The 24,180-nt window shown below is 35.5% G+C and overlaps 1 protein-coding gene across 10 annotated transcripts in view; it reads left to right on the plus strand.

Moving 5' to 3' along the window:
• THOC2 (THO complex subunit 2) overlaps positions 1-24,180 on the plus strand; it is a 99,530-nt gene that overhangs the window by 11,794 nt on the left and 63,556 nt on the right. For all 10 annotated transcript variants that reach the window (XR_003003523.1, XM_024747099.1, XM_024747114.1 and 7 more), the window contains exons 2-8: positions 2,367-2,425; positions 6,431-6,522; positions 8,702-8,753; positions 12,803-12,873; positions 13,740-13,861; positions 14,404-14,537; positions 23,130-23,296. Coding sequence is in view for 9 of the 10 variants with exons in the window: in XM_024747099.1 (XP_024602867.1) it covers positions 2,367-2,425; positions 6,431-6,522; positions 8,702-8,753; positions 12,803-12,873; positions 13,740-13,861; positions 14,404-14,537; positions 23,130-23,296 (697 nt within the window). In the remaining variant the exon portion in view is untranslated. The remainder of the gene's footprint in view (positions 1-2,366; positions 2,426-6,430; positions 6,523-8,701; positions 8,754-12,802; positions 12,874-13,739; positions 13,862-14,403; positions 14,538-23,129; positions 23,297-24,180) is intronic.

The raw sequence follows: 24,180 nt of genomic DNA on the forward strand, positions 1-24,180 counted from the left end.
CAGTTGTGTGGTGTTGTGCCAGGAGGAGGGACTATGGTGAAAGAGTGTGTTGTGTTTTCCTACGAGCTTTGATGCAGCTGGTTTAGTCCTCGCCTGGGATGCAGGGGCCTCTTAACTGGTTTCTGAATTTCTCGTAAAGGGAATTGGGTATGTGTATTGTTGAGTTGTGTTTCTATGGGAGGAAGGAAGGCCTGGGGCTTCCTATTTTGCCATCTTGCTGAGGCCACTCCTATCAAGGACATTCTTAAGTGAAACTGGCTTTTGTTTGTGAATGGTCATGAAATATATAATGAAACAGTTTGGTGACATCTTACATGAGACTGGCTATATTCTTTCCTTTGATTTCTTGATATTGAAGAATTCAGTGAGACGGTTTGGTGCTACTGCCTTGATAAATGTTAGGGTGCTAACCGTCTTAACCTTCTTTTGCTTTTGAATTATTAGGGCAAATGTCATTACAGCAAAAGAAGGGAAATGAAGTCTTAGTATTATTATGAATATAGTTTTGACCTTACAGAGCTCTAGAAAGTGTCTTGGGGATCAGGGGTTTGTGAACCACACTATCAGAACTGCTACTTTATCAAATTATAAGTTTTTTTCTATTCCTGATTTTCTAAAAGTCTTTTTAAAAAATAGTGAATGGAAGTTGAATTTTGTCAAATGTCTTTTATGCATAAAGGACTTTTAGAAAATTAGGAATAGAACCTATTCCTGAATTATTGTGTTATTTTAAAAGTCGGTTTAATGTGGTGAGTTAATTTGAACTAACTGTGTATTTGGGATAAACCCACGTTAGCCTTGATGTATTTCAGTGTTTTTCCATTTATATATCTATCTCTCTATATTTAATACTACACATGTTTAAATACCATAAGTCACTATTATTATTATTCAGTTAATATTAAATTAGAATTACCTATATACTTAGCACTTTTTTCCCTCATTTCTTGCTGCAACTCTAAGGTTCTTTCTGGGATCATTTTTATCCCGCCTGAAGAATGTCCTCAAGCATTTCTTTTAGTATGTGAACTCAATTTTTATTAGTCTGAAGTTCAGTCCTTATTTTATCTTTTCTTGGAACTGTGTTTTTTGGGTATAGAATTTTAGGTTGACAGGTACTTTGTTTTAGCACCTTGAGTGTATCTTCCAGCTATCAAGTGTTCTTGTTGAGAAGTCATGAAGATACTAATTGCCTTTTTTTTCTCAGGTGCTTAAATGATTTTGTCTTTGGTTTTCTGTAGTTTTACTATTGATATAATCAGATACGGATTTCACTTCAGTTCTGGAAAACTGAATTCTTGGCTATTATTTCTTCAAATACTGCTTTTGCCCTTTTCTCTCTTCTTTCTGGAATTCCAATTAAACATACCTCCTTTCACTGTATACTGTATATCTATCCTTTGCTGTATTTAAATTAGTGAAGAAATATTCACCATACAACAAGTATTTTTTTTAATTTTATGAAAAAATTTCAACTTTTTGTTTTTAAACTTTGTTATAGGAAAAAAGTCTCAGATGAGAAAGTAGATATAATAGCTCCCCAGTGAAATCATCAACCAACTTAAATATTTATCAACTGCTGACCAGTCTTGTTTCATCTATAACCCTACCCATTTTCCCATACTTTTGAAGTAAATATTTCATCTGTAGATATTTCAGCATCTATCGTTTAAAAAGTTATAAAATATTCCAGTTGACTCATAAATGTTAATTTTTAAAATATTTGTTTGAAACAGGATCCAAATAAGGAGCCATACACTGTGATCGATATATCTCTTAAGCCTTTTTCACCCTAAGGATCCCACGCCATCTTTTATTTTCCCTTGTAATATATTTGTTGAAGAGACTGGGCCATTGTCCTATAGAGTTTCTCACAGTTTGAATTTAAGTTATTGCCCCCCCCCTTTAAAGACAACTTCATAGGTGGTGGTGTATTCTTGTATATCAGGATCAGGAGGCACATAATATCTGATTGTCTTTTGTGATGTGAACAGCCATTCATAGATGCCTAGATCCTTTAATTTATTAGGGACCTTAAAATGGTGCTGTTCTAATTCTATCATTCCTTTGTTTGTTAGCTGAAATACTAACAGAGGCATTTTTTATTAACTATTCGTTCATATACAAAAGGCAGAATAAGTGCTTGATTTTCATTCTTTTATTTACCAGTTTTCAAAATAATGACTTGATTCACTAGCATCCTCCAGTTCTGACCAATTAGGGTTTATAGGTTTATTTAATTTATAAACTAATAGATTTAAAAATATCTGATACATTTCCAGATATTTTTAGTTGATATAATTTGCTCTATAAGGATTATCTATGTTAGGATTAGAAATTAATACAGATTATTTGTTTTATTCTAGTTTGCATTTATGCCGGATCCTCAGTGAAAATAAAAGCCATGATAGTTCAACTTCTAGAGGTAAGACTTTTAAAAGTATCATAGGACTTCCCTGGTGGCACAGTGGTTAAGAATCCTCCTGCCAATGCAGGGGGCATGGGTTTGATCCCTGGTCCGGGAAGATCCCACATGCCATGGAGCAACTAAGCCCGTGCGCCACAACTACTGAGCCTGCACTCTAGAGCCCGCGAGCCACAACTACTGAAGCCCGCGCACCCTACCACCCGTGCACCACAGCTACTGAGCCCACGTGCCACTACTGAAGCCTGCGCAATCTAGGGCCCGTGTGCTGCAACTACTGAGCCTGCTTGCTGTAGCTACTAAAGCCTGCATGCCTAGAGCCCGTGCTCTGCAACAAGAGAAGCCACCACAATGAGAAGCCCGTGCACCCCCATGAAGAGTAGCCCCCTCTCGCCACAACTAGAGAAAGCCTGCGCGCTGCAACAAAGACCCAACGCAGCCCAAAAAATAAATAAATAATTAAATAAATAAAGTATCATAGCTATTATTTTTGGCTTGGTCAAAATTATTAAATATCCTGTTTTCCATTAAACTTTATGAATAAAAGCAAAAGGTCTAAGATATTCACATTATATAAAGCTTTTCTATGAATATATTAGAATTGAGATTAAAACTATAGTTATAGTAAGACTATATATCTCTTTATATGGTTGTCTTTTGACCTGCATAATAGTCATATAATGTTGCTTGGCTTTTATAATTGTAACATGGTATATTTACCTACATTTCAGCAGTGGCTAGCTGTAGTAAAACTTATACAGGCTAGGTATCAATCATAAACAGAAGAGAAGGGCTAGCACGGAAAAAAAACCCTATTCTGATCTTTTTGGCACTAGGAAATTTCCAGAAACTGAGGTTCAGTGTTTTTACTAAAGCTGGTTATGTTTAGGTGGTATCTGGGGATCTTGTTAAAGGTAGTGTCATGGAAAACATTAAAAGGAATGGAGTTGTTTACTACTGCATATCACAAATATGGTATATTAAGTAAAATGTTATTAAACAGGGTGTAAATTTTTAGTTATGTTAATTTTAAAGGACTTGCTATTTAACTTTCATTAATTTAAAATTAGGTATATGGGGCTTCCCTGGTGGCGCAGTGGTTGAGAGTCCGCCTGCCGATGCAGGGGACACGGGTTCGTGCCCCGGTCTGGGAAGATCCCACATGCCGCGGAGCGGCTGGGCCCATGAGCCATGGCTGCTGAGCCTGCGCGTCCGGAGCCTGTGCTCTGCAACGGGAGAGGCTGCAACAGTGAGAGTCCCGCATAACGCAAAAAAAATAAATAAAAAAAATAAATAAAATTAGGTATATGGATTTAGAAAAGGAGGGGCAAAAACAAAAGCAGTAATGCCCAGTAAGTTTAAAGCATTTTCATGTGTAGCTTTCATTGGGGATAGAACCCATAACATTTTTTTTCAAATCTGGAAAAATAATTTATAGTCAATATTCTATTTTTAAATAAAAAAATTAGATAATTTTCTGTAGATAAGTTTACTTTTATCAAAAATTAAATATTACCTTAATATGAGCCCTTGCCTACTTCCTCAATGCATAACACTCTTTGGATGATATCTGCCAACAATCAAGCTTTGGTCTGAGGGCCCCAGTGGGTAGTCCATGCAGGGAACTGAATGTTGTTTCTTCAGAATTTCCTTCGTCTATCTCAGGATTGAGTTTGGGTGGTGTTCCTTGTGCCCTTTTTTCCCTTTCTGCCTCTCCCTCAAACTGATTTCATTTCAGGCAGGCAGTTTCCCTTGCACACGCTGCTTCTCCTTGTTCTTTTTATAAGTCTCTTCCCCACACCCCCATAAAATAACGTTGTAAGGATGGCTGATAAACATGAGTAGTCTTAGTGATATTCGACATAACCAAGAACTAGTGTCTAAAATGTTCAAATTCCACAGAGAATGTCTAGAAGTCCCTTTTACTTGTGGCTGTTCTTAAAGCTGCTTTTTCTGAAACATTAGCATTTATTCTTTTCTGTGTAATTATAAGGGTTGTAAGTTTTCCTCCCCATTGTAAATGTAAAGTTTTTCAGCTTTAGTGTAGATTTTGCAGGGCTTTTTTGCAGGGCTTTCAGCTTTAGTGTAGATTTTGCAGGGCTTTGTGGATTTTGCAGGGCTAGCCACTTAAATGGGCATTTAAATAACATTTGAATTGGGGACTGTCTTTGCTACTTTGTGGATTACATTGTGATTGTTTTTATGTCACTTAGTGTCAGCGAGATGACCTGGGCCATTTGTTCTCTACTTTAATCTCCTTTGATCAAGATTAGAATTCCCTCAGCCCCTGTGAGCCCATATTCTTACAGGAATTTAGTTTATGATGCTCAGCTGTTTTGTGCTTCTAAGAGTGATTGCTTTTTAAAAAATCTTAGTTATCTAGATAACTTCAAATGGCTATTATTCGTTATAAAAGCATTTTATTAATGGAAATTGAAAGCATGAAATTGACCTCATATTCCTACCATACTAACAGAAATTTTTCCTTTGCATTTTAGTTTTTATATAGTTTACTATAAGCATAATGAAGGCATATTTGTGAAAAAGGTAGAATATATTTAATGGATTCTTCATAAGGAATTGGGATAATCTGGCTATATTTCTTTTGTGAGTAATTTAATGGACAACTTTACTTCATTGTAAAATACTATTTTCATTGTTTAAAGGGGGATTGATAAATGTTTTGACTTCTGTTATGTTCCTTTTTTGTGGCTAGTAGTAGACCAAAGGAGAAGATTTTTAAATATTTGATTTCTCTTTTAAATTTTTATTTTTTGGCCGCGCTGCACAGCTTATAGGATCTCAGTTCCCCGACCAGGGATTGAACCCCGGCCACAGCAGTGAAATCACCGAATCCTAACCACTAGAACACCAGGGAACTCCCAAATATTTGATTTCTTAACTTGTTATATTGCCCTGAAAGATTTTTTGATTTATTTCAAAAGTGGATTATAAATTGACTTTATTTTACATTAATGTTTTTAGAGCTACTTGTTTTCCTACTTTTAATGAGAGGAAGGAGATAAAGATTTTAGTGTATGGGACTAAAGAAAAAGGTGGCTGAAAGGAGGTGTTCACCTGACCATTAACTCCTCCCCCCTGCTCAAATTCCTTCTCCAGGAAAGGGGGACTATGCTGATTAATAGTGAATGAGACTACTGTACATGTGGTTGACAATTCTCATAGGACTGATGTTTTATGTGTGTATGTACATATGTAACTACGATCATCCCTTAGTATCTGCAGGGGATTGGTTCCAGGAGCCCCCTCTGATACCAAAATCTGAGGATCCTCAAGTCCCTTATATAAAATGGCATTGTACAGTGACTAAAGTCAGCCCTCCATATCTGTGGATGCAGAACCTGTGGATACAGAGGGCTGAACGTATTTTAGTTTGAATTCTGATGGAAATAGAGGAGAAAATGAGATTTTGGGGAGAAATTTCTCTGACAGGATATGGGTAAAATTAAATTTTATATTTACTGCTATTCCTTATCTGTTGTCAGTGTAGCCCTGCGATTGAATTGACTATAATCTGAATATAGTTAGAAAAATCTGTGAATCTCCTGGCGAGAAGAATGGTTTATATTCACTTGCTAGAGTTCTATGCACTCATTAAAAATAATTTCGTAGACTTTGGTAGCACGAGAAAATGCTTTTAGAAATGTTTGTCAGGTAATCAGAATACCAAATGATGTAAACTATGAATGCAAGTATGTAAAATATGTAGACATATAGAAAAAGATTGGAAGGAAGTGCTCAAGCAGTAGTTATGTTATAGTAGTGGAGTCAAGGTTAACTTTTTTCTACTCTAAGTATTGTGTTTTTGTGAAAATAAAAGGAAAAAATCTGCTAGAGAAAAGCATTAGAAGTATAGTTTTCTTAATCATTATTGATGTTTATAATAATTCCGAGAAGTAGGAAATACGTAGATCTTCCCCTAGAGAGTCTACCTTTCATGTTCAAGAGACTGTGTCATTATATTCTTTGTTTTATGTTTGACAGATTTCCAGCAAGCTCTTTATGAGTTATCATGCCATGTCATTAAAGGAAATCTAAAGCATGAACAGGCATCTAATGTTCTTAATGACATTAGTGTAAGTATATATATGTTTTTTAAATTTGATAATTTTTACATATTTCTTTTTGCCTTTGATGCAAGGATCCCTGAAGTGTATAACTTGTGTTTCATTTTATTCAAAATTATAGTAGTGAATGTTTTAAGATAATATTGGTAAGCCATTGTTGCTAGACAGAAATATAGGTATTTTAATCTTTTTCCCTGGTTGTGAGTAGAGCAGGAAATATTACGTAAGCTGGGAGGAAGAAAAAAAAAAAAAGCTCCTATAAAAAAATAATTTGGTTAGACTGTTCTCCCAGTATAGCATAACAAGGCATTTTCTTTTGTTTGTGGTTATGTTTAGAAATTAAATGTATTTAAAAAATTGAGGATTAAATTATTTTAAATTGAGGTTGTGTGATTCTAATGTTTGCTTAATGCTAATTTTCCTGTTGTTTGTTGTTTGCTTTAGAAAATAATAACTAGATTTTTCCCTAACCTTTAAGTCGATATTCTGTTTCACTCTTTTATTTATTAGAAAATTTAAGTTAGATTCAGACCAGATACTTTCCATGGTTGTTTGGTATTTGAATTGAAAGATGAACTCTCAAATTGTAAGGGTGTTTATTGTAAAGCAGGAGTTAAGTTTCATTTTATTACAAGTGGTGTATTATTCTATTATTATTAGGCTGGGTTTTACACTTGTATAAATAGAATTATCTGCCCAGTTGAGAACAGCTTTCATAATAAGTATTATTGAGGTGGTACCTGGAGTTTCTTGATGTCAGTATGAATTTCCCCTGTGCTGCTTTAAGCTTCTGTAGCCTTTTTCTTTGTATGATTTTTGTGCTTTCCCGAGGATGGTCTTAAGGACTTTCTATGTTCAGTAGTTGTGATTTTTTCCCCCCCTCATGTTGAGATGTATTTGAACAGTAGAGGTTCAATATGAGTTTCTCCTTTACCTCTCAACTGTCTCTATCTGATTAGCTTGTGTTGGAGTAGTCTATTTCTTCAACAACTAATATTCCATGTTTGAAAACTCTTGTCTTGCTCTACTGTTTGGGAGCACTTGTATTCAAGTAGACATAGCCAAATTTCATAGCCCTTAAGAAGAGACTAACGTCTGATCGGCAATTAAGGTTATTTCATTCTGTAAATTGGGCATCCGTATAGGGTTTAGTGTGTTAATGGAATTGGATTCTAATACTTTTCCCATTTATTGAAAATGAATAGTCCAAATGAACTTAATGTGTGTTTTGTTCTTACTTAGCTTCTCTTTCTTTGAGTCCTTAGTGATATATATACTTCTGCAGCTGGATTCTTTGTCGTGGCTAGATTCTCATAGTCCTATATTGCACTGTCCCATATCTTAGCCACAGAAACATATCTTGTCTGTCTCTTACAGCTACCAGTTTTTTCTTTAGAATTATATTTCTTTCCTTTACTCTCTGAAAGTAGGCTAATTTTAGGGTTGCTATAGTGCCAGCAAACTAATTGCAATAATTGAACTATGATCCTTACTAATGGAAAATGGCTCTAAAATTGGGTGTGGGAGTGGGAAGTCAGGAGACAAATCTAGGATAAATGCTGAAGTATTCTTCCAGAAACGAGGGGAGAGTTTCGGGTCAGTTTCTCCAAAGGCTGCAAACATCAGTGCGTAAATAAAATAAAGATAGATTTTTGGTAATTATTTTCATCTTCAGAGAATCTTGAGTTATGAGACAACAGCTTGTAATTATTATTGCATTTTTTAGATTTTTGTTCTGATAATACTATGATCTTTGCATAGATCAGTGTTGACTCAGGCATGAGCGCAACATTTAAAGTTTTAGATGAAAAATGTACCATATTTAACAGTCTTGCTTTAGGTAGGTGTAAGGTACTCCAAATTCCAGTGGTTTCTGACATGAAACTTCACTGGAAAAATGTTACTCATTTGTGTTCTTTATTATTTCCTGAGGTGCTTGTTTTAAGTTTCTTTTTTTTTTTTTTTTAAACTCAAGTTATTTCATGGTAGACATTTAAACATTTTTTCCAACCATTATCTCCCTCTTAATTTTCTCTATATTATGAAACTTGAAAACTTTTATTTGTCAACATAGTGGTATTAGGGTTTTGTTTTTAAGTTTTACTGAAGAGTGTTTTTCTGAAACCATAATAATTGCTAGTGTGCTATTCTAGTATTTACTATGAATAATTGTATTTTTTAAAATTAGGAATTTCGTGAGGATATGCCATCCATTCTTGCCGACGTATTCTGTGTATTAGGTAGGTATTAATAAGCCTTTATTTCACCTGTAAAAAGTGTTGTTTGGTAAATTAATGTACTGTGTTAAATAAAATGCTTTCTTTCAAACTACGGATTTTACAAATTTTCTACAAATCTAGAATATATATATTTATAAGTCAAATGTGAGTTTAATTACTATTTATAAGCTAGCTTTAAATAGTTTTAGTTTATAATTCAAATAGTTTGAGTTTTTCGGAATGTATCTTTATATAAAATTGAGCTAAATTAAGTCATTTCAAGTAAAAAGGCCAGGTTTTCTGAAGATAAGTTAGTCTGAATTATTCAGATTTTAGTAACCACATAATTAATATTATTCAGTGCAGATTATCAATGAATGTCAGAATCTCAGGATACTCAAGAGGTATTTACTTTACTATTGTACTCTTTTGATTCTTCTTAATTTTAGAGAGAGCAAGAAGAGCCAAAGTAATCAAAAGTACTTTTGTTTTGAGGATGAGAAACCAACTTTGGAAATAGCAGCTTCTCTATTTGTCCAGAATAAATAAGAATTCATGCAAGATAAGAAAGGAATATTTCTTTGACTTAGAACAAAAGGTAGTGTCCCTCCATGGGAGGCATGGATTTAAAAAATAATGTATATTACAAATTTATTTCTCTGATTTTAAATCTGAATTAAAGTATCTTTGAGCACAGTTTTCCTCATCAGTCTTATGCTTTCTGTAACTTTGACCTGTTAGAAAACATTACCAAACATTATAATATTCGCTTTAAAATATGACTTATCCTCTGAGGCTTTGTCAAGTTGGAATGAATTACTTTAGCTCATTAATCTTAACTCTTAGAATTAGATAGGTTACTTAAATGTCTTACTGAGAATCCCAAATTTGACTGCAACAAATCTAAATGTCTGGTCCTTGATCCTTCAGGACGTTTAAGATTTTATAACAACAGTAAGGTTGGGAATAGGTCAAAATGTGTGTGGACCGTGAGTGATAAATGAAAAGACCATTGACTGGTGACCGTATGTCCCCTTTTTGTTTTGTTCTCCTGGCGTAATTATTAATTGTGCCTTCTTTCAATCTTAAAACTATCCTGGTTTAGATGATAAAGTATTTGTTCATGCTGTCTATTGGATTGATTGATTTATGCCAACAACAAAAACCTTTTAAGCTTAATTTTTAGAGCAGGCACTAAAGATATTATGTTACTAATAAATATAACACGAGACAGGTTTCAATTTAGAAAATTGTTTTTACTATAAATTTGTAAGACTTAAAGAGTGATTTGTAGGTACCATTGTGTGGAAGCTGTTATTCATTGATAGTGTCAGGAGTACATTTTATATCTTTCTTTGGGTAATCGTCAATTATCAGCTTACTAGTAAGTTCTAGTAATTTCTTTTTTTATATTGACTTATTTTATTAGGATATATTTTCCCTTCATAGTTATTTAGTTATATAATATGAATTATTATTACAAGTCATTGCTTTTTACTAGTAACATGAATTCATGAAGATGACGTTTGGTTGCTCTTGGGAAATTTCTTTTAGCCTATCCAGTCCATTTTTACAAGCAGGATTAGGACGGCAAACTTGGAAAGAGAATTTCCCTCACCTGCCCCCTCACTCACGTACCCCCACCCTTGGCAGAAAAAAAATGATCCAAGGGTGACCCCAGACCAAGGTAGGGGAATAGGAGTGAGAACGCGAGCTACCTCTAATAATGATGATGATAATTATAATGATGATCACAGTAATAATAATGTAGGTGCCATTTTGGAGCACCTTCTGTATGTTAAGCATTTAATTTCATTTAAATCCTCACAGCAGTTTCTGTAAAGTAGATACATGGATCAGAAAATCGAAGCTCAGAAAAGTGATTTTTCAAGGCCACACAACTAGTATAAGGCAGGGTTTGAACCTGGGTTTTTTTGGTTCTAGAGTCCATGATCTTTCTGGTGTATCATGTTATCTTTCTAATATTTTAACAGTTATAAGAGAAATCAGTGCTGTACTTTCCTGGTTAAGATAACAATTTCCTTTAAAAGATTAATCATGTAAGGGTGAGGGGGCCTGAGAACTATATTAACCCGAAAGGAGAGTCTGATGTGACTTGATGCACTGATGGGACCTCTGAGCTGGGTTAGGTGGTTGGTGATACTGGGCCTAGAGATGGAAATGGCTGAGGGCTTTTTAGGAAAATCAGAGGGAAGTTAAAGAAAACTTATTAGGTGCTGATTTGGGGTTGAGGAGTCAGAAATAATGAATGAATAATGAATGATTTCGTAAGTTAGAACAAAAAGAATAAAGAAAACAGGGAAAGCATAATTGGAATAGTAGAGTCCTATATTGATTATTGAGATAGTTTAGCCAAGAAATTTACTAAGGTCCCATTAAGCATTTCCTAATATGGTCAGAACCCAGAGAGTTAATCAGGTCCGATGGCTGAGAGGAGAGTAGACTTTACTTGAAGAGGATGAACCTGCTACCCAAATGCTCTCATCTTGGGGACTTTGGAGGTAGATCTTAGGGACTGTAGGGCCTTTGAGGGTAGATGGATATTGGTTAAAAGAATAGGCCCACTTTAGTCCTGACCCCTCAAGATCAGTATCCTTGAAGTTCTAGGCTGAGGAGGGACCAGAAGACTAGATAATGAGGAGACAACTAGGAGTCCCTGGAAGGGATTGTTGAGATACACACAGATTAAAAGTCTTATTGATAGATTGAGATTGTACTGCAATTTACATTGTATAAATTACACCCTGAAATTCCCTTAATATGCTTGAGCTGACTGTGTGCTTAGCTGTAGTTGCCAGAATATTGGGAGATGGCACTGTCCAAGAAGGAAAAGTGGAGAAGGCCCGGGAAAATATGGATGTGTTTAATGATAGGTCCTCTTCTCTTTTGATTCTTAGTGATGGCAGTAGAAAGTAAACTGAAGCAAAGCAGTTGTAGGATGTCTGTCTGGGGGAGCCCTAGAACTTTTAGAGGGCAATTTTTATTACATCACTAAAATTGGTGCCGTTTTCTATAGCACATTCTAAATATGAATTGACTTTAAAAATAAGGTAATGGTGTGTAATCAGTTAAAACAATAATCCTGAGATCAATTTTGTAATCCTGCTAATCCTGGTTGAAGTTTTTGATGCTATACTTTAGATCGGAAAATTGTTTGACAAATTTTTTGAATAATGTACTGAAACTCAAGGAGGTCTCAGTTTTTTAAAAAAAATATTTCAGTAGGAAGAAAATGAAAATCTTGAGTGAAGTTTTGTTTGCTGACTAGAATTGTAATTCAAAATAGGATGTTAAAAATGCCTTTTAATACAGTTTTCATAGAGTTGGTGACCAAGTAGCTTGGTTAGAACATGGTACCAAGGTGGCCAAAGTCGAGGGTTTGATCTTCATGAGTAATAGGATCTTTAGTATTAGAAGAGATCTTCGTTGTCACCCAGTTCAGCTTTTTACCTTAGCATCTCTGACATGTGGTTGTTTAAACTTTGCTTGAATGTTTCCCTTTTTTTTGGCCGTTCTGCGTGGCTTGTGGGATCTTAGTTCCCCAACTAGGGATTGAACCCTGGCCCTTGGCAGTGAAAGCGCCAAGTCCTAACCACTGGACCGCCAGGGAATTCCCTAATGTTTCCATTTTTGAAAACAGTATTTTTTGGAAGCTTTGTTGCTTGCAGTGCCTTAGCACATAGCTCCATAATCAACTTACCATTTTATGGATATGCCATTGGTCACAAGGTCAGTTTTTCAGTATCAGGAGAAATTATAAGTATTTATATAAGTTTTTATATAAGTATTTATATAAGTTTTTAATAAGTATTTATAAATTATAAGTATTTATAATTTAGAATATAATAATAATTTATAAAATTTATAAATCTTTACGTATTCATATGCACATGAAGGACTGCTTATGCTTACCACGGTTTAAATTTTTTCCCCAAATTCAGAATGAGGAGTTTTAAATTTAGCTAGTTTTAAAGAAAACAGGTATCTTATTATAGCTGTGGAGTCTAGAAAAATCAAACTTTCATCTTTCTTTTTCTTCATCATTATAGATATTGAGACAAATTGTTTAGAAGAAAAAAGCAAGAGAGACTATTTTACACAATTGGTATTAACATGTTTGGTAAGTTTTAAAAAATACTTTCCATTTCTAAATTTTATGTGGAATGATTATAATCACAGATAATCATGTTAATGGAGGAGGGTATTGACATTCAGTTGACTATTCATTATAAGGTGAGATTTGGGTTTTGAAATGGAATGCTTTGTAAAATTAGACATGCTAATTTTTTTCTATGAAATAGGCATGGTACCATATCACTTAAACTATCTATGCATAGAAAACCTTTGGTGATATTCCTGACCTAGTAAGTTCCTAACTAAGGAAAAGGTAAGCATCTATCAAGTGACTAGAAATGATATGGACAGCTTTTAAACTGAACAATTTTTCATAAACTGTTAGGCAAGGAGAAAAAGAATGGAGGTAGTTTAAAAATAATTAATTCTAGAGCTCATCATAATCATTGTCTAGCAAACCATTTTATGTTCATAAATTTAAAACCAAGGCGGAATGCCATTACTCAGACCTGGAAGAATGTCCTTGTCTTTGCTGCGAGGACAGACAATAGAATTTGACTTAAACAGTAGAAACCAAAGAAGGCTGAAATGCTGCATTATCTTAAAGAAAATTCAGTTGACAGACTCAATTTTAATCAGAATTACATCTGTAGTTCTTGTCATTTGTAGGTTGTGTACAGCATGGCATATAATTTTTAGTGAAGTTTTAAAAAGCTGTATGTTTCAGTACTTGGAAAGTCATCATTTTTGTTAGATTGAAGTTCCAAGCCTTTTTATAAAGTTGTTGATGTATATATATAAGGTGATTTTAATATTCTTATTTGGGAAAATAATTTTGAATATGTTTTAATATTGTGAATGCATAGTTGGAATGCTGAGGAGTAAAATGGCCTTTGATATTTTTTAATACAGCATTTAGTTTCAGACACAGTTCTGAAGGAACGCTTGGATCCAGAAACATTGGAATCATTAGGGCTTATCAAACAATCACAGCAATTCAATCAAAAGTCAGTTAAAATCAAGACAAAACTCTTGTAAGTACATGTATTTTTATGTTGCAGATCAAGTACCTGAGCATGCTTTTTAGTTCTCATGTTGAATACTAGAAGTTTCTAAAGGCGTTTTGAAGATTTTTGTTGTTGTTGCTGTTAGCATGTGTCTTGTGTTTTTTCCTTTTAAGAGTAGCCTATGGTTATTCAGTCAGCAGTGAACTTTACCTGTGTGAAACCAATGTTAATTTTTTTCCGTGTTAGAAGTTAAAATAATATTCAATGCTTTTATTACTACCAATAAAATAATTTACAACTGTGGCTTTAAGGTATATTCTTGTCAATGATGGAAATAGTGTTATATTATTAGCGATATCCTTTCCTTGTGTAATTAACATTGGGGTGTCCCTTAAGAATCACTGTTATTTTCTATCCTAAAAGATAGACAAAGAGGTAAACTTTCAACAACTGTTCTTATGATTGTTTTATATAAGAGAGTAAGAAAATTCAGTGAGAAGAATACAATACTCTTATGCAAGCTTGTTAATTGAAATTAATTTTATCTGCTTTATGATGTTTAATTTCAGTTATAAGCAGCAAAAATTTAATCTGTTAAGAGAAGAAAATGAAGGTTATGCCAAGCTGATTGCTGAATTGGGGCAAGATTTATCTGGAAATACTACTAGTGATTTAATCTTAGAAAATATCAAATCTTTAATAGGTAAGACATATATCTATATATACTATGTGTTACTAAGATAAATTTTTTTAACTGTTGAAGAATATCCATAAAGACGAAACTAGTGCATTCCCTATAGTTTTTTGTTTTTAAGTTAAGAAACGAGAGAACTGTCTAGCTTGTACTTTTAAGATTGTTATCAGTAATAAAAAAATTTGGGATGATATTTATAAGAAATCTTGTTACTCTTACCTTTGTGTTTGTATTAGTTTCTGCTCTCTAGTATTTCTATCTTTAATTTTTAAGTATTTTCCAATAATTTTATGGAGGGCAGAAAATAAGTAAGCAAATGTGAAACTTTAATAAAATCTTCAGTGAACTCTTGAAACGTGGAGATGTTTAGTTCTTTTGAACTTGATTTTAAAAATACCGAGCAACTTTGATACACATTCTATTTTATTTTTACAACAGTCTGTTAAAGTAAGTGCAGATGTTGTAAAAGTGTAACAAATAGGAAAGTGTTACTTTCCCTACCTTTTAAATAGAATTTCTTTGCATTGTTCTTTTTATTTGCATTGCGCGTTTGGGGGAAATAGTTGGCTTCTATAGAAAGGAGGAATGAATGATAGAAAAATAGGGTACTCCTGATTTTTCAAGAATGGAAAGAGTTTTTGCTATTTGTTAGGTGTTATGCTATCTCAGGGAAGATTTTGCAACACCTAGATGTCTTAAGTTTTGAGACCTGTTGGAAAAGTCATATTTCCTGCTTCACTGGTTATATTTTAGAGGATGCTTATGCTCAATTCTCAGTTCTTTCTCTGTTTTTGAAATTTATGGATGAGAAAGAGAGAGGAGGTGTCCCAATCCTTATCCCCTTTCTCCAGTGGGGACCCAGATAAAACCAGTTTTACTACAGTAATTTTTGTTTTTAGCTTAAGCTTTTGGTGGCCAACAGGTATAGAGGTAAGGAGCTTTTAGTTTAAATTTACCCTTTTCTTTGAAGTAAGTCTAGTTCTGGCAGCTGATTTAGTCTCTTTGCTACTTTCTTCCATTGTCAAATTAACACCAAGACTGGCAGTCCCCTAAGGCTGCAGGGCTCTTGCTTACCTGTGTAGCAGTGACCCATTAAAAAAAAAGTCCTCCTGTAGGGTTTCCTTTCTGTTCTTTCCAGGGTAGGCTCTACATTTTTCCTGCAGAATTTTGATCTAGTTTGAGATGTTTGTCAGTACTGCCTTGCTGTAAGTTTGTCTTTCCTTATATCCTGCCATGTACTCTCTTAAGATGGTATCCCCCACAAAAAAATTCTCTGCTGTATAAGGTCCTCACTTTTTTTTTTTTTTTTTACTTTATCTGCTTATTTGTTGACATCTCTTGTCTGTCCTTGTTTTTTCTATTTTTTTGTCCTTGTGAGTTTATACTTTTTTAGTCCTTTGTTATTTTGGGAACATTTCAAAGAGGGATTTTCTTGAAAGTGTGCTTTTATCTAACTGGGAAAAATGTATGCTGTGTACTTTCTTTTCTTGAACTTTGTCCCCATAGAGAACAGGTTATGTTACTGTCTCTGAAGAACAGTGTGACAGTCACAACTGCAAGCTCATAACTCACATGGATATTCCATGAGTATAAACAATTTGATTTCTTGGGCTAAACCTCTGTTCTAGTCCGTCGGGTGTACTCCAAAGCACGCTAGCCCAGAAACACTCAAATGCCACCTCCGCAGTGTAGCCTTATATGGCCACCCCCCACCCCGACACTCCCTGTGGTTCACTGTCTTTCTTCTGAGCACTTAACACCATATAATGTGCACCATATTTTATGCCACACCCCCACTGGAATGTAAGTAAGCTCCATGAGGACAAGGGTTTTTGTCTGTTTTGTTTAGTACCTCTAACCTCAGTGCCTGGTACGTAGGTGCTGGATAAATACTCATTGAAAAACGAATGAATGTTTCCCCCTTTCTAGTAGACTTTATAGTGATTCCTAGCCTCTTTTTTCCCTGACATGGAGGATTTGAGAAAGTTCATCTCCCTGGCTTAGTGTTTGTTTCTCTTTGGCTAGCTGATTCCCTCCTCCCCCATTGTCTGAGAAAGGAATTTTTCATTGACATTAAAGTTGAGGTTAAGACTTCAATTCCAGTGAGTACTCACTCTTTAAGAGTTAGAATTTATCGGATTCCCCCTCAGTGCAGACTTCAGGTAGGCCTTGTCTCATCTGTCCAGAGCAGTTCACTAACATAGCATCCTGCTTTTCATGGCATCTTTGGATGAGTTTCCTCTTGTTTATTCCCATTGCTTTCTCTTTAGGAGCAACCTAGACAGATAATATCTTATACAAAGCTATCTCAGCTCTGATCTCCTTCACCAGCCATTGACAGAACTGATATCTGGTTTGGGAGGCATGCATGCATTTTTAAAAAAATAAATTTATTTATTTATTTGGCTGCGTTGGGTCTTCGTTGCTGCACGTGGGCTTTCTCTAGTTGTGTCGAGCAGGGGCTACTCTTCGTTGCGGTGCATGGGCTTCTCATTGCGGTGGCTTCTCTTGTTGTGGAGCAAGGGCTCTAGGCTCGCAGGCTTCAGTAGTTGTGGCATGTGGGCTCAGTAGTTGTGGCTTGTGGGCTCTCTAGAGCTCAGGCTCAGTAGTTGTGGCACATGGGCTTAGTTGTTCTGCGGCGTGTGGGATCTTCCTGGACCAGGACTCGAACCCGTGTTCCCTGCATTGGCAGGCAGATTCTTAACCACTGTGCCACCAGAGAAGTCCCGAGGCATGCATTTTAGATACACTTATATTTCAGGGTACTTGGTCTGATCAGGAGAAATCCTTATTTATCATTCTATAGTTAAAAGATAGTCATTTGCTCCCTAAAAGATTCTGGCACATCAAAATGTTTATGTCCTAAATATAATAAACAGTATATCCTATCAGATAGCCTTGGGCTGTTTACTGCAAGAAAGCAAGGAATAAGAACCATTATAAGTCTGCCTGGTGTTTGTCTGACAGTAAGCTTGAAAAACTTAACAGGAATGGATAGTGATTATTAGTCCCTTGAGCTGCCATATCATAGATGCCTCACAAATGATCCCTGCATCACGATGGCAAAAAGCATCTTTTAGAAATTAGAGGAAAGGATATCAGAGATGGACTCTTTGGCCGCGCCACGTGGCTTGTGGGATCTTAGTTCCCTGACCAGGGATTGAACCTGGGCCCTCGGCAGTGAAGGCGTAGAGTCCTAACCACTGGACCGCCAGGGAATTCCCGAAGATGGACTCCTTTGATTGCTGAACTAAACTATAAGCACCCTACTCTTCTGAATGCCCTTCAAAAAAGTAATAGCTAGGTGTTCTTTTCTTTCTTCTAAATTAGTGGTCAGCAAACCTTTTCTGTAAAGGATGAGATAGTAAATATCTTTTTCCTTTTGGGTCACGTGGTTTTTGTTGCAGCTACTCACTTTTGCCATTGTAGTGTGAGAGCAGCCATAGACAACATGTAAATAAATGAGTGAGTCTGTGTTCCAGCACAACTTTATTTACAAACATCGAATGGATTTGACCCATAGGCCATGGTATGCTGATCGCTGCTCTAAATCGGAAGTTCTGGCTAAAAATTAGTCATGGAGCTAGCTTACTTGAGTTTGTTTGTTTGTTTATTTATTTAGCTGGCTGTGCTGGGTCTTAGTTGCGACACGTGGGATCGTTGCCACGTGCAGGATCTTTGTTGTTGTGTGGGGGATCTTTAGTTACGGCATATGGGCTCTTAGTTGCAGCATGTGGGATCTAGTTCCCTGACCAGGGATTGAACCCGGGCCCCCTGCATTGGGACCGTGGATCTTATCCACTGGACCGTCAGGGAAGTTCCGAGTTTGGTTTTAGAGACTGAAAATGGTTCTTCCTGGTTTTGGGTTTAGTGGTCCAGGATCTTTTTGCCTTGGCTCTCTGATCCTTTCCTTCTCACCCAGAATCAGAGCTCTCTTCACCAAACCTCAGGACCTTCATTTGTCGCCTGGTGTCCAAGATTGTAGATTTGGCTGGAGATGGGGAAGGGTGGGGTGAGAATCTCTCCTCCTTCAGTCTCACAAGTCCTCTTAGTTGCTTGTTAAGTGATCAGAGAAACATTAAAGACAAAATAAAATCCCAAGTCAAATGATTTTATTCTTTGGTAGATTATGGGACATTTAATCGCTTTGACTACATTATCTTGAGTGTACTTAGTATTTTGTCTTTGGATCAGTATGGATATAAGAGCCATTAAGCCTTGAAGCTTCTTATCTTTTAGTCAACTCTCTCCTATCCCTTGGAAAGGGAAACCAGTTGACTGCTTCCTTTCCCTAAGGTTTTGCTTTATTGGAGTTTCTTTACTATACACTAGTTATGAAGAAGTTGTTTATCTCTACTATGAAAAAGAAGACAGCAATTGGTGTTCTGAAGCGTAGTTGTTTTTACAATTATACTTTTATTTTGTTGGGTGCATTTATCTGCATCTTGGCTGTCTGGTTCTTGCCTTGAGATGTGCAGTTTTTTGCAAATACTATTTCTTAGAAATAGTCTAGCATAAGTTATTAGCCATTCAGGCTTCTGTAACAAAATACCACAGACTGGGGGGCTTATAAACAACAGAAACGTACTTCTCACGGTTTTGGGGGCTGGAAGTCCAAGATCAGAGTGCCAGAATGGTTGGGTTCTCATGAGGGCCCTCTTCCGGGTTGCAGACTGCTAACTTGTATCCTCACATGGTAGAAGGGGCAACGGAGCTCTCTTTTTAAAGGGCATTAATCTGATTCATGAGACTATGCTCTTGTGACCTATTCACCTTCCAAAGGCCCCACCTCCTAATACCATCACATTGGGCATTAGAATTTCAGCATATGAATTTTGGGGGTACAAAAAACATTGAGACCATGGTATAGCCTGTTTCTAAAGTAATTCTACATGCCAGAGCCAGATCATGTCCTTTTGTTCAAAACATGGTTTTTCTTTGTCTTGTAAGGTTTATTCTGTCAGGAACATGATGGTTGACGCTATCATTCTGTTTTCTTGTCTGAAATGTACAGGCTGGACATCTCTCCAAGTCATGTTTACAATATTACCTTGGCCTTTTTGTTCCTGTTAAGAATCTCAATTTGACCTATTCCTAAAAGAACCGTTGTCACTTTTATCATATTTTTGGCCTCTAGTTGCAATTACTTGCTCTAATATACTGGCCATCTTGTCCATCTTTGGGGAGCCTTCAGTTACTTTTCAATGCATTTTTTCAAAGATGTATCATCCAAAAGGTGTGAACTCTCCTCAAGGGTAGGGAAGGCATTTTATTAATCTCTGTATCACAAGCACCTGGCACTTAGTGGGTAGTTATTTAATGTTTATTTAAATGAAGGAATGAATCCATGGCCATTACAAGTCCACTATTTAAAAATGTTTCCGCTTCTGATATGGTTCCCTGTTTGTTCCTCAAAGGGCATGTGTGTGTGTATATTCCTTAATGTAGCTGGTGGTAGAGGTAGGGAGCTAGGCTTATGATCTGTCTCAAGATCACATGACTGTTGATGCTTGGGCTGGATAAAAGCCTTTTTTAAGATGTTTGAGCACAAGAGTGTCTGTTCTACCACAGCTGCCATTAGAAAAAAATTATTTTGGACATTTCAAGCTTACTTATTGTTACTAAAATCTTGTATGTGAAATAGCTTAACTGTTATTTAGCAAATCTCTAAGGTTTCAAAAATGGTTTTCTAAGTCCTTGGTTGGGCTACTTTTTCCGTATTATGTAGCATAGGTCATTCCAACTGACTGGACTAACTTATGGCACCTGAGACATATAATAGAAAATTCCTAAGCCAGTTTTTCTTTTGTGAAAGATACAAAGGTTATCTATTATAAATAAAAGTTGCATCCTTTTTGTGTAGGTTACTACCTTAAATTGCCTCTAGAAAGAAATTGGTAGTTAGTTGACTGTACAGATCACTGTTAAAATAGCCTTCATGGAATAATACTGTTTAAACAAAATGTAATGTCAGTGGTTCATATTGTAGCACATTGAAAATATAAACTTTAAAGCAATGTGAATGAAACACATTTCCGTGTAACATGTTGCTGTTCTAGTCCTTATTCACAGTTTTGTGGATGTAGCATAATGGGTAATTATAAGCCAGCCATTTTTTCAAAAGTGTATTCAGTGTGTCTTTTGTCCTCTCTGACAGAGTAGAGCATTATTCATTTTTATTTAGTTGATTAAACTTTTATATTTAGTAAATATAGGAGCAGTTATAAGGTTGGAGAATTTGCTAGATCCTACTTCTATAATCTGTTGTCAGTGGCTTTTTTTCCCCAGCTTTATCTAGGCATAATTAATATACAATAAAATGTGCATGTTTGAAGTGTACAGTTTGAGTTTTAACACATGTATACACCTGTGAAAACATCACCACAATCTAGATAATGCACATTTCTATCACTCCCCCCCCAGTTTCCTCTTGCCCATTTGTATTTCATTTCCCCCCGTACTTCCTCTTTTCTCCTCCCCAGGTAATCAATGATCTGCTTTCTAAACTATAGATTAGTTTTCATTTTCTATAATTCTTTTATAAATGGAATCATATAGTGAGTTTTTTTGGGGGGTCTGGCTTATTTCATTCAGCAAAATTATTTTGTAATTCATCCATGTTGTTGCTTGTATTGGTAGTTCTTTCCTTGTTATTGTTGAGTAGTATTCCACTGTATATTCTACAAATATACTGTACTACAGTTTGTTTATCCATTCACATGTTGATGGCTATTTCAGTGTCCTATTATAAATAAAGCTGCTGTGAATATTTGTGTACAAGTCTTTGTATGGACATAGATATTTTTTCTCTTGAGGTAAATACCTAGGAATGAAATGGCTGGGTCATATGGTAGGTGTTAAGTTTAACTTTTAAGGAAACTGCCAATTTTACAAAGCAGTCGTACTGTTTTACATTTTTTATTTCCACCAGCAGCATTTAAAAATTCCAGTTGCTATTTTGGAGTCACTTGTACATTCATAAGCCATACTTTTTGGGGGTGCAAGGACAGGCAAAAATATTTAGAAGTTTTCTTCCCAGAACTTTAGGTAAACATCTCTTTGGAGAATTTATGAAAGCCTGGAGCTCTTTTCAGTAAGAGGTGATCACTGTGTTGTTCCTTTCTTTCCTTAGTATGAGAGAAATGGAAGAAAATGTATTCTTAACTTTGCGTTTCATAAAAAGAGGAAAGAAATACTTCTTGTATTTGGAGAGTTTGGTTTTCTAAGTGATTGCTAAGATACTGCAAATTAGACATTAGCTTTATAGCATTTAATATACTTAAGTGTGGAGATAATAGAAGTAACTCTGGAAATCATTAATAGGATATGTAAGAATTTTCTTCGAAAAATCCTCTAAGTCATCCATAAGGTATAGTGTTTAGACCTAACATCTCCCTAAGTTAACACAGTTGTTCTTTTTCCTCCAGCATTAGAATAAATCAGTGTTTATTTGCTTGCCCCAGATGAAGTGGTTAGCTTGCATTTAAGGGCTATGCCTAATGAAAAATATGTAATTAAAAATACTAGAATTCCATTCGGCTTGATGCACAAGGCATGAGGGAACTGATATAAACTGAGGGAACAGCCGATTGATATGCTCACTCTGGGTCATAAGCATACATTATATTGAGAGGAATGGTGGGTGGAATTGACTATATCATTTAAATTCTCTCTTTTGTTTATTTTGCTGTGTGTAAATGGTTGCATTCTCAAATTAAATGCACGTATGATGTGACTGTGCTATAATATAATTATGGTAACAGCTGAAGCTGAATACAAATAGAGGTAATAATGTATTAATAGTAGGATGGCTGATAGGAATGTTTATTAAATTCATGTCTATTGGCCCTTTTTAGCTTACCCTAGGAGATTAGCAAGGATAAGTAGCCATCGGTACCTATTAAGTGCTTCTTTCCTTTCCCTTTCCTGCTCTACCTAGATTGTTTTCTTCCTTCTCTGTTTGCTTGTGTTTTGTCCCCAACTCCTTGTATTCTCATCTTTTTAGTATTAGCAGTATACCTGTTTTCCTTTAGAATGCTGCCCAAAACTATGAATGTACAGTTACATTTTGTAGTTTTGTTGTATATGTAAGATAAATTAAAAAATGATTATAAAAATCGTGCTCTACTTTCATGAACCTGAACTTTTAATTCATTTTTCAACATTCCAAACACTTCTGCATAAAACATAAAAAAACCTTTAGTTGCCTAACTTGTATTGTTTGATTTTCATATTTTGCTAAGAATTAAAAATGTGAATCTCTTTCACTAGCGTGAGTAATCAAGAACTGATGAGATGATGTGGCATAGAAGAAATTTCACTTGACTTAGTGTCACAGGTCCTGGGCTCCAGCCTAAGCCCTGTCATTAACCCACTTTGCAATCCTGGGCAAGTCATATTTCTCATCTGTAACATGTGGGGAGTAGCCATGATGACCTTGAAAATTATGAAGATTTCCCCCTGGGGCAGGGGAAGCAAACTTGTAAAAGAAGTTGTTTTTAAAAACATTTTTATTTTATGTATGTTGTCCCTGAAGGTTAATGGCTTTTCTAGAGATTATGTATAATCACTTTTGAATTTGTGTATATCCATCTGTTGCAGGATGCTTTAATCTGGATCCCAATAGAGTTCTGGATGTCATTTTAGAAGTGTTTGAATGCAGGCCAGAACACGATGACTTCTTTATATCTTTATTAGAATCTTACATGAGTATGTGTGAACCGCAAACACTGTGTCATATTCTTGGGTTCAAATTCAAGTTTTACCAGGTAAAGAAAAATGTATGTGTGTGTGTGTGTGTGTGTGTGTGTGTGTGTGTGTGTGTGTATGTATGTATGTATGTTAATTTTGTGATTTTATATGCAAAATTTAATTTGAATTTTATTTCTTAATGACTGGTTTCAGCTCAGCCATTCTAGCAGAGGGGATAGAAAAAACTACATTAGTGGTATGAATGATGTGATGTGAAAGCCTAGAAGAAAGCATAATACATTTTTGCCTTGAGAGAGATGGAGTCAGGGAAGACTTCACAGATAGAACCTTTTTTAAATCTGGTCCTTGAAGGATGAGTAGGAGTTTGTTGAGAGTTGTCTGTGCAGAAGTAACAAATAGTGTGTCAGTGAAGACGTGGCAATATGAATGTACGTAACATTGAAGAAATGGTACATAGTCTCATGTGGCTGGATTGTAAGATGTGGGGAAAGGAAGGGATAGGAAGTGAGGTTGGAAAGGTTGGCATAACTTTAGATTGTCAAGGGCCTTGAACACTGTGTTGACTTAGAATTTTATTGTACAGGTAGTTACCATTGGAATTTTTTATGGATGTGAATAAATTCTTGAGGCATATCTTACATCATTTTTCACTTAAACCACTACAGTAGTTATCTTGCAAATCTATGCCTCTGATTATTTCTCTTTCAATCCACCTTTCGTATTATTAACTACTGTTACATTCTGAAAGAGATCTAATTGACTCACTGTTTAAAAACCGTTGCCTGCAGGATGAAATTCAGACTTTTAAATGTGGCAGAAAAGGCTCTTCCCCATCTAGCCCCATTCTTTCTTTCTAGCCTCATCTTTAATGATTTTTTCCCTCAAACCTCATATTCTAGTCATATTCAGTCACTAGCCATTTCCTGAACTTAGGTGGGGG

This window comes from Neophocaena asiaeorientalis, unplaced genomic scaffold (assembly GCF_003031525.2).
Source record: "Neophocaena asiaeorientalis asiaeorientalis breed wild unplaced genomic scaffold, Neophocaena_asiaeorientalis_V1.1 scaffold492, whole genome shotgun sequence".
NCBI classification, from domain to species: domain Eukaryota; kingdom Metazoa; phylum Chordata; class Mammalia; order Artiodactyla; family Phocoenidae; genus Neophocaena; species Neophocaena asiaeorientalis.